At 39.1% G+C, this 11,477-nt stretch overlaps 1 protein-coding gene across 1 annotated transcript in view; it reads left to right on the forward strand.

The window, feature by feature from the left end:
- Window positions 1–465: 465 nt before the first annotated feature.
- DYNC2I1 (dynein 2 intermediate chain 1) overlaps window positions 466–11,477 on the forward strand; it is a 163,591-nt gene continuing 152,579 nt past the window's right edge. Inside the window, exons 1-3 of the mRNA XM_007950401.1 lie at window positions 466–474; window positions 4,021–4,074; window positions 6,805–7,237. Of these exons, the coding sequence (XP_007948592.1) occupies window positions 466–474; window positions 4,021–4,074; window positions 6,805–7,237 (496 nt within the window). The remainder of the gene's footprint in view (window positions 475–4,020; window positions 4,075–6,804; window positions 7,238–11,477) is intronic.

Below are 11,477 nucleotides of genomic sequence, written 5' to 3' on the forward strand. Positions count from 1 at the left end.
TACTTTTCATTGTATTACATTTGCTTTTCATTTGGAACAACCTTACCAAACTTCATTTATTTGTTTCTCAAAAGGAACGTGAAACAGGTTAAGTATTAGCTTGTTCTCTACAGGTAATCATCCTTGATTAATTTTGCTGAGCTAATAATTTTACTGTTATAATCAAGCCATTATCTTAACATCAAGTGATGTTAATTAGTGTTGTTGTAGGTCTGGTGAAAGGGTGTAACACAATAATTAGTAACTATATGTTGCGTATCAGAAGTACTTGTGGCAGTATGAAGCAAGAATGCCAGAGAAGAGTAAGTTATGATTCTATCTTCAGTGGGTTTATACTATAATTAGGGAGACTACCAAACATACACTAGTTGCAAACAATTTCAGAAGTTCTACAAGGAAGTGCTAACTAGGTGGCACAGTGTTAAGATTGGTGGAGTTCAAAGTAGGTAAAAGTTTAGGATGACTATGGAGAAGGTGAGGCTTGAACTGGGCCTTGCAAATGGAGTACAATTTAGGTAGGTGGAGGTTGAATGCCTGTGTTACCTATTGCTGTGTAACAACCTTTGCCTTAAAAGAACATTTATTATCACAGTTTCTGTGGATCAGAAATTTGGGAGTGACTTTGTTGGGACTTCTGCCTTGGACTCTTAATGCTTTGCAATCAAGATGTCAGCCAGAGCTATACTCATTTGAAGATTTCCATGCCAGAAACCAAACTCATTGCTGTAGAGTCATTGCCAGCTCATAGCAGAACAGAGAACTGCCCCATAGTTTCCAAGACTGTAATTTTTACAGAAGCAGACAGCCACATCTTTCTCTCACTGAGTGGCTGGTAGGTTCAAACTGCCTGCTGAGTACTTAACCACTGTACCACTAGGGCTCCTGTCTGAAGGTTTAGCTGGGGCTAAATAATCTACTTCTGGTGGCTCACTTACGTGGTTGTTGAGTTGGTGCTGGCTGTTGGTAAGAGTCTACAGTTCTTCACATGGACATCTCCCAAGTCACCTTGATTGTCCTCATTGATGTGGTGCTGCCTTCTCCTGGACGAGTGATCCAGGAGAATGCCAGGAGGAATCTATCCATCTTGTGACCTAGCCTAGAAATCACATAGCATTGCTTCTACCATATTCTCTTCATTGGAAATGAGTCATTAAGTCTGACCTACATTTATGGGGAGGGAAATTACTCTTGTAAAGGAAGGAATGTTGAAGAATCAGTGGACATATTTTAAGACTACCACAACTTCTTATTTTAACATTTCCCCTTAAATTCTTAGAACATTTTGGATAATTGATGAAATTCCTTGACTCAGTTCCATGGCAGGGATTCACATTATATGTATTTTTTCATGGATAATGTCTGAGGCACTATCGTGAGCTAAGCATTGCTGATGCTTGAACTACAAGAGAGGATTCAAATAGACTTTCTTTCCGGAAGTTTAGAGTTTAGCTGGGGAGATGTGATCTATGCTTGAAAAAGATACATTATAAAGCAGAGAAGCAACTACTTAGACAACAGATAGCAATAAATGTTAGAGGAGTCAGTAGCTAACTTCCTGGAAGGCAGGGAGTTTTTTTTTCCCCCAGTTTTATTTACCTATATAGTCCAAATTTAGTCGAAATTTAATCCAAGTGTCTGGAATAGTGCTTGACATTTGTTGGGAACTTGATATGTATTTATTTGTTGAATGAATAAAGGTGTTTTTATAGAATAGGCCATCTAGCTTGTGGAATGCTCTATTCTCAGAGGCATATGGAGCAGCTTGTTTTGGTGGGTCAATGGAGAAAGGACAGGCTCTGGGGCTTTGGTGACTGACTTTGCCTCTTTTTATTTTTATTATTATTATTTTTAGTACTCTTAAGTAACCATTTATTCTTTCATTCATTCCATAATTATTTATTCAAGTCCTATTATCTAGCTAGCACTGTGTAATATCTGGGAATTTATTTAGCTTCTCTATTCTTCAGTTTCCTCACTTGTAAATGGAGATAATAACACACTTTATAGAACTGAGAGGATTAAATAATGTATTTGACATAGTATAGCATTTGACATGCTCTAGATGGCATAGTGCCTAAGGCATTTGACTGCTAACCAGAAAGCCGGCTGTTCAAACCCACCAGCCACTCCTTGGAAGGAAGATTGGGCAATCTACTTCCATAGAGATACCACTTTGGAAACCCAAGGAGATATCGCTATGAGTTGAATTGACTCAACGGCAGTGAGTTTGATTTGTTTTTTTTAGATGCTAAATACATTATCTGTTTATTTATCTACCTACTACTTACCTGTCTGTTCCTCTCTTCCTTTCTGCCTCCCACCATCCATCCCTCTTACTGTTGGTACATAACAAACTACCCCAAACTTTGCTGTATAAAACAGCAGCAGCCATTTTATTAAGACCACATATTCTGAGGCTCAGGAATTTGGACAATGCACAGTAGTTTTGGTTTGTCTCTGGAGTTTAATAGCTGGGAAGACTGTAAGTTTGTTTATGTAGAGTATGACTCAAAAGCTCCAGCTGGAGTTAGAATTATTTGAAATCTTGCGTACTCATGTATCTGGTGGTTGATGCTTACTGTTAGCTGGGGCTCTTGACTGTAACTACTACATGTGACTGCAATGTTTCCTCACATCTTGGTGGGTGAGTTTCCTGCAGTGAGCATCCCAAAGAGAACCAGTATTGCCTTGAAAGTCACATAGCATCCTTCCTTCCATAGTATAAGCTTATCTAATTTGAAAGTGAAGGAATATAAACCTGACCTTTCTATGAGAGGAGCCTCAGGGTCACATGTGTCTTAGTTTTCTAGTGCTGCTCTAACAGAAAGAAGTGGATGACTTTAACAAATAGAAATTTGTTCTCTTATAGTGAGTTGTTGTTGTTGTTTGCCATTGAGTCGGATCTGACTCATAGCAACCCCTCCTTGGGTTTCCGAGGTGGTATCACTAAGAGGCTAGAATTCTGAATTTGGGGTGCTAGTCCTAGGGGAGGGCTTTCTTTCTCTTTCAGTTCTGGAGGAAGGTCCTTGTCATCAATCTTCCCCTGGTTGTAGGTGTTCTCAGCACAGGGACCCTAGGTCCAAAGGGGTATGCTATGCTCTTGGCTCTTCTTTCTTGGTGGTAGGAGGTTCCTCTCATCTTTGCTCCCTTGATTAATCTCTTTTATATCTCAAAAGAGATTAACTCAAAATACAACCTAATCCTGTACATTGCTTCTTACCTCATTAACATAACTGCTCCTAATCTTGCTTCATTAATGTCATTGTAGTAGGATGTGCAACACGTAGAATTCTTAATTATATCAGATCACAAAACAGAGGTTATTATACAATACTAAGAATTATAGTGTAGCGCAGTTGACACATATTTTTTGGGGACACAGTTCAATCCATAGCATGGCAAGATGAGCATTTGGAATAAAAATATTGTGGCTATTTATGGAAAATGAAATTAGATACAATGTATTTTAAACTCACAAAATATTTGTCCTTGATCTGTTATTTAGACTTGTTATAACTTGTTTTCTTTCTCTCTCTCTTTTTTTTTCCTGTACTTTCTAATGGTTTTTGCAGTAGCAAAGGAGTCCATTCTGTAGTCATGTGTAATTTCAGACTAGTGAATAATTTTTAAAAACCTGTGTTTCTATTAACTTTTATTCCATTAGAGAGGTGACTGTTTTCTGGCATATCAAGAATTAATTGCCAGTGCTTTATGTGGCCCAATGAATAGTAGTTCACTAAACCAAAAACTAAACCCATTGCCGTTGAGTCAATTGACTCATAGTGACCCTATAGAACAGAGTAGAATTGCCTTATAGTGTTTGCAAGGGTGTAACCTTTACAGAAGCAGACTGTGCCATCTTTCTCCCATGAAGTGGCTGGTGCATTTGACTGCTGACTGTTTGGTTCACAGCCAAATGTTTTAACCACTGCACCACCAGAGCTCCAGTGGCTCACTAGACCATATGAAATTAGTTATTTAAATTGTTTAAAATTCTTAACCTTGTAATTTCCTTTTCAGAGAAGAACAAAAGATGATACATGGAAAGCGGATGACCTCAGAAAACACCTTCGGGTAATATACTTTATACATTTAAATTGGCATCTATTTGGGAGCTCTGGTAGCGTAGTGCCTAAGGCACTTGATTGCTAACCGGAAGGCTGGCGGTTCAAACCCACCAGCCACTCCTCGGAAGGAAGATGGGGCAATCTACTTCCGTGGTAATACTGCCTCAGAAACCCAAGGAGGGGTCTCTATGAGTTGGGTCTGACTCGATGGCATATAACAACAACAACAACATTTGGAACTTACATGGTTTTCCTTGACAGTTTTACCTAGTTTATGATACTGTAAAATTTTGATTACACTTGGCTTATTTCATAGGAGTTTTTGATTCAAAGATAAAGCCATTATAGTTAATATTTTTTGGAACTGTAGTGGAATAGGGTAAAATTATGGTATTGGACATGTCTAGTTTCTTAGGGTGGCTGGTAATTTTAGTCTATCCCTTTATCCTCAGCCGGTCAGTTGGTCTTCTGTCATTGTTCAGGCTTGTGTGGCTCTTGGTTCAGGGTGTAGGTGCAGTGGTAGGGATAAGGGTGGATAGGTGTGGTAGTTTAGGTTATGTGTTAACTTTACAGGGCCCATTTTTGAGTGGCTGGGCAGTTGATGAGACTGGTAATAAACTCCATGGTAGAATCTACTGTGAGCAGCTGAGTAGCTGCCTTAGGGATGTGGCCTGCTTCTAAGATATAAGAAGCAGCTTTGGATAAAGTCTCGAGCTTTTTGGCACATCTGGATCCTACATTTGCTTGAGTCTTCATCTCAGTAGCCTGCCATGTTGTCTGCCGATCTTGAGACTGTTTCTGGATTTGAACTGTTGGCCTGCCATGTTGCTTGATAATCTTTGGACTATGCCATTTTACTTGTTGACCTTGAGTTTGTCAGTCTCAGTAGCCAGCAGCTGCCTGAGTTAGGAGCTACCTCCAGCTCTAGTGGGCTGGGAGCAAGAGGCAGAGTTGAAGCCCAAGGTTGAGGGGCTTTCGTCCGGGCCCTGGAGCTGGCACTTTGAGCTCAGACTGCTTCCTAAGCTGTACGAGAATAAACTCCTCTTTGTTAAAGTCAGCACCGCTTGTGGTATTTTCTGTTAGAGCAGCACTAGAGAACCAAAACAATGGAGAATCTGGGGATTGAAATGGAGTCCTCCTGAGGTCGTTACTGCTTATATTTTCTATGGCTGCTAGGGGAGGGAAGAAAGAACAGGCTTTCAGCTTGTGTTAGTTAAGGTTGTGTGTCAACTTGTTTGGGCCTGGTTTTGAGTGACTTGGCAGCTGGATGTAGTTATTTTCCATGATGAAACTGGTAATCAACTCCATGGTGGAATCTACTGTGAGCAGCCTTAGGGATGTTGTCTGCTTCCTGCATATGAGAAGCTTTGAGGAAGGTCTCTGAGCCTTTTGGCACACCTGGACCCTGCATTTTGCCTAGTCTTCATCTCAGTGGCCTGCCATGTTGTCTGCTGGTTTTGAGACTGTTTTTGCATTTGAACTAGTGGCCTGCCATGTTTCTTGATAATTTTGGGACTGTGCCATTTTACTTGTTGACCTTGGGTTTGTCAGCCTCAGCAGCCAGCTGCTGCTTGAATTAAGAGATGCCTCTGGCTTCATTGGGCTAGGAGCATGAGGCAGAGCTGAAGCCCAAGATTGAAGGGTGTTCTGGTTACCTAGTGCCACTCTGACAAGAATATACCACAAATGGAATGGCTTAAACAAACAAAAGTTTACTCTTACAATTTGGAGGCTTTAAGACCAAGTTCATAGTGTCAAGCTCTAGGGGCTGGGTGAAAGCCCTTCAGCCTTGGGCTTCAGCTCTGCTTCCTGTTTCTGGCCCATTGAAGCTAGAGGCTTTCCTTCACTCAGACAGCTGCTGGCTGCTGAGGCTGCCAAGCCCAAGGTTGACAAGTAACAAGGCACAGTTCCAATATTACCAAATCACACGGCAGGCCATTAATTCAAGTCCATTGTAAGTCCCGAGGTCAGCAGAGCGTGGCAGGCTGCTGAACAACAACACAGCTACATGCAGGGTTCAAGGTGCCATAAGCTAGAGACCATTCCCAAGGCTTCCACTTATATACAGGAAGCAGACCACATCCCAAAGTCAGCTACTCAGCTGCTTGTGGTAAATCCCACCATGGAGTTGATTGCCAGTCTCATCATGGGGAATAACAGCCACCAGCTGCCCAGCCACTCAACCAGGCCAAGTTGACACACAAACAATTATCACAAGGGCCTTTTACCCAGCCTCTAGAGTGGGTACTTGAACTTAAGACTTCAAGCCTCCAAAACTGTAAAAGAAAATCTGTTTGTTAAAGTTATCCTCTTGTGGTTATTTCTGTTAGAGTGGCACTAGAGGACCAAAAGAGGGCTCTAGGTTCCTTCTTTGATAGGACACAGGCAATTAGTGTCCTGTAACTTTAAACCACAAATTCAGTACGTTTCTTTTTCTTTCTAATCAGTATAGCATTTTAGATTTGTTTTGGCAAAAATGTGGTTTGAATGTCTGTGATATAAGGGACTTCAGTAGTCAGTCATATAAAATAATAAATTTGACCACAAATATTATCAAATTCTGAGAATATTAATTCAGGCCCCACCACCTATCTTACTTAAGTTGGAAAGAAGTTGCATGCAATGTGTTTTTTAAGACCCTGCAAATGAGTATGACTCAGATTCAGATATTAAAGGCTCAGATAAAATTTGCTTTTCTAGTAAACAAGTAACCCTTTTTTCTCTCTGCCTATTTTAGATTGCACAATCAGATAGTCCAAAAGAAGAAAAGAAACATAGAGAAAAAAAGCCACATAAGGACTCAGAAAGTGACCTACTTGAATACAGAGAGCGTAAATACAAGGATCAAGACAGAGACACAAAGTATAAAGAAAGGACAAATGAAAGAGATGCTCACGTGTCTAAGGAGAATCCTCAAGGTGAGAGGGACAGAGACAAACATAGGGAAAGAAAAAAAGACACAAAAGACCGGGAAAGAGAAAAATATAAAGAGAGACATCGAGAACAAGATACAGAAAAGTCTCATAGTAGAGGAAAAGACAGAGAAAAAGAAAAAGAGAGAAAAGCTAGAAAAGAAGAACTTAGGCAGACCACTGCCTGTCATAACCTCTTGGGACGTGATGTGCGTGACAAGCAACTTCTGGAAAAAGTAGACAGGAAAATACGTTCAGGTATGTTGTTTTGTTTACCTAGATATGTCTAAGCCCTTCTCTTAAATTTACCTTTCTATTAGTTTGTATTGGATATATTTTGAAAACATGTTCTGTTTTAAGGTATTGTTTAGCTGTTACGTACAATATTTTGTTAAATGTATTTCTCATAAAAATTTTTTACTATTTGTAAGCATTTTTTTCTTCTGAAATTTTCATTCCTTTTGTTTTCTTTCACAGTTTTCTTAAACATTTTAGTTTTGGATGTGAAGTTATAGATCCCTTTTGTAGTTGTGTGTGTGTGTGTGTGTGTGTATGTATACCTTTCATTTTTTTCTTAATTTTCTTAATTTTGATATTGTTGAAAATTGTTATTTGTTGTTGTTATTTGCCATCGAGTTGGCCCCGACTCATAGCGACCCCTCCTTGGGTTTCCGAGGCAGTATCACTACGGAAGTAGGATTGCCCAACCTTCCTTCCGAGGAGTGGCTTGTGGGTTTGAACCGCCAGCCGCCTGGTTAGCAGGCAAGTGTCTTAGCCACTGTGCTACCAGAGCTCCCATTGTTGAGAATACACACACCAAAACATACACCAATTCAGCAGTTTCTACCTGTACAATTTAGTGACAGTGATTATATTCTTCAAATTGTGTATATTCTCACCTGCCTTTTCTGAGTTGTTTCTACCTCATTAACATAAATTCCCTGTCTCCTAAGGTTCCTATCTAATCTTTTGAGTTGTGGTTGCCAATTTGATCCCATGTAGATAATTCTTAAAAGAGCATAATGCTTAAGCAGACCTTTTTTTTTTTTTTTTTTACTAGTTTTTCAGCTAAACTGTAGTTCTGTTTTAAGATGACTTCAGGGGATATTTTTGGCTTAAGGTTTAAAGATTTAAAGATACCAAGCCAGATAACAATTTCTCAAAAAAAAAAAAAAAGAAACCCAAAGTGGAATTGGTACGGGAGATCACAGATAGAATAGAAGAATAATGTGGAACAAAACTCAAAATCATAAATAAAGACCAGGGTTGCTGGTCTGATAGAGCCTGGTGAGACCCCTGAGATTATGGCCCCTAGCTACCCTCAGGTCTGGATTTGAACTCATTCCTGTGGCTTCCAGCCAAATAATAGACAGGCATATGGGCTGAACATTTTTTTACACGAGGTAGATACACTCCTTGGAGTGATCAGTCATGGGAGAAGGGAGGGGCAGTGTATGCACAGGGAGACAGTTGAGGGGGCAGGAGTGCACATGAGAGGGAAGTAGACAGGGAAGATATAACTATGGGGAGGAAGTGGGAAGAGAGCTGTTACACTGTGGGGAATTGCAGTCAATGTCATGACACAAAATGTGTATGAACTAGTGTATAGAAAATGAATTTGTTCCATAAACTTTCACCCAAATCACAATAAAAATAGAAACCCAAAGCTGAAAACTGAAAATAGGGAACTAGAGAGATCAATCTGTAAATGACATGTCAGAACAAAAAAAGGTGAGTAATTAGTGTAGTTATAGAACTTTCATATGGAGAAGAAGTCAGATGATATTAAAAAATAAAAGAACTTAAGACTTAGGAGCCAGAATGCTCCTTGGAAGCAAGAATGGCCAAAGTTCCTCTCACCTACTTTGGTCATGTTGTCAGATGGTACCTTCCCTGGAGAAGGATATCATGCTTGGTAAAGTGGAGGGCCAACGAAAAAAGGGAAGACCCTCAGTGAGATGGATTGACACAGTGGCTGCAACAGTGGGTTCAGGTATAGCAAGGATTGTGAGGCTGGCACAGGACCAGGCAGTGTTTTGTTCTGTTGAACATAGGGTCACTATGAGTCGGAGCTGACTCAATGGCAGCTAACAACAGCAAGAAGAAGACTTAAGAAGACAAATTTCAAGGTTACCACAAAGAAAGTTACCTAACCTACTCATAAAAAAAAAAAAAAAGTAGAAAAACATAGACTTGCAAACACAAAACAGTGAAAGAAATGAAAAGAAAATCCACAAACAAAAATAACTCAGCACAAAAAATTAAGTAGAACAAAGAAACCATCAACACCTTACAGACATTAAAAGCACAGCAAAATGGCAGCAGTACATTCACGCCTATTGATAATCATACTGAATGTATACAGCTTAAATGCACCAGTAAAGAGACAGAGTGTGGCAGAATGGATAAACATGATGATCAGTATACTGTCTACAAGAGAGACACTTTTGACACAAAGACATAAACTAAAGCTCACATATGGAAAATAATATATCAAGCAAACAATAACCAAAAAACAGCAGGAATGGCAATATTAATTTCTGTAAAATAGACTTTAAGGCAAAAATCCAGAGTAAAAGATGAGTAAGGACATTATATAATGATTAAAATGTCATTCCACCAAGAGGATGTAACTATAATAAATATATATATGCACACAATATCAGGACTCCAAAATACATGAAACAAATTCTAACAGCATTGAAAAGAGAAATAGATAGTTCCACAATAATAATTGGAGACATAAATGCACCACTTTCAATGAAGAACAGAATGACTAGAAAAAAACTCAGCAAAAATACTGAAGATCACAATCACTGAAGATCACAATCAACCAATTTGACGTCATATATAGAACACCGCACCCGAAAGCAGCAAAATGCATGTTCTTTTCCAGTGCACATGGATCATTCTCCAGAAGAGACCACATTTTAGGCCACAAAACAAGTCATTTCTGACACATTGTGACCCCTACTGGGTTTCCAAGGCTATACATCTTTACAGAAGCAGACTGCCTCATCTTTCTTTCATGGATTGGCTGGTGGGTTTGAACCATTGACCTTTTGTCTAGCAGCTACATACCTTGACCACTACACCACCAGAGCTCCTTCTTGCTGTTGTTGTTATGTGCCATCGAGTCGGACCCGACTCATAGCAACCCCTCCTTGGGTTTCCGAGGCAGTATCACTACAGAAGTAGGATTGCCCAACCTTCCTTCCTAGGACTGGCTGATGGGTTTGAACTGCCAGCCTTCTGGCTAGCAGTCAAGTGCCTTAGGCACTATGCTACCAGAGCTCCTCCAGAGCTCCTTAAGCCTCAATAAAATCCAAAACATTGAAATAATACAAAGCGATTTCTCTGATCACAATGCTTTAAGAGTAGAAATCGGTAACAGGTGAAGCAAGGAGAAAAAAATCACATACAAGGAAACTGAAAAACTCCATGCTTAAAAACCACTGGATAATAGAGTAAATCAAAGGTGACAAAAAAATTTCCTGGAATCAAACATGAATGAAAATACAACATACTCAAACATTTGAGACACAGCAAAATCAGTGCTCAGAGGTCAATTTATAGCAATAAGCACACACAATGAAAAAGAAGAAAGGGCCAAAATCAAAATATTAACTCTACAACTAGAAAAACTAGAAAGAGAGCAGCAAATGTCCATAGTGAGGAAATAATAAAGATCGGAAAGGAAGGAAATAATAAAGACTAGAGCAGAAATAAATGAAACAGAGAACAGAAAAATAGTAGAAAGAATCAACAAGACTAGAGTTGGTTCTTTGAAAGGATCAATAAAATTGACAAACCACTGGCCAAAATGACAAAAGAAAAGCAGGAGAAAAAGGAAATAACCCAAATAAGAAATGAGATGGGTGGTATTATAACAGAACCAACTGAAATAGAAAAGATATTAACAGATACTATGAGAAATTGTACTCCAACAAGAGAGAAAATGGCCAAATTTCTGTAAACACACTGTGTTCCTAAACTAACACAAACTGTGGTAGAAAAACTGAACAGATCCATAACAAAAGAAGAGATTGAAGAAGTTAAAAAAACAAGAAATAAACAAACAAAAACAACCCTTGTAACGCAAAAAGGTCCTGGCCTGATCACTTCACTGGAGAATTCTACCATTCAGAGAAGAGCTCACACCAATACAACTTAAAACTATTGCAGAGCATAGAAAAGAAAGGATTACTATCTAATTCATGTTATGAAGCCAACATAATCTTGATAATGATTTTGTGATGCTAAGGCACCACAAAAAAAGAAAATTACAGATCAGTATCCCTCAGAATATACATACTGAAATCTTCAACAAAATTCTAACCAATGGAATTCAAGAGCATATCAGAAAATAGTACATCATGATGAAGTGGTATCCATATCAGGTATGCAAGGACAGTTCAGCATTAGAAAATCAATCAGTGTATTCCACTGCACAGCTAAAAGGAAAGGATCACATGATCATCTCAACTGACATAGAAAA

This window comes from Orycteropus afer, unplaced genomic scaffold (assembly GCF_000298275.1).
Source record: "Orycteropus afer afer isolate SDZICR_OR568_19922 unplaced genomic scaffold, OryAfe1.0 scaffold00271, whole genome shotgun sequence".
Classification (NCBI taxonomy): Eukaryota; Metazoa; Chordata; class Mammalia; order Tubulidentata; family Orycteropodidae; genus Orycteropus; species Orycteropus afer.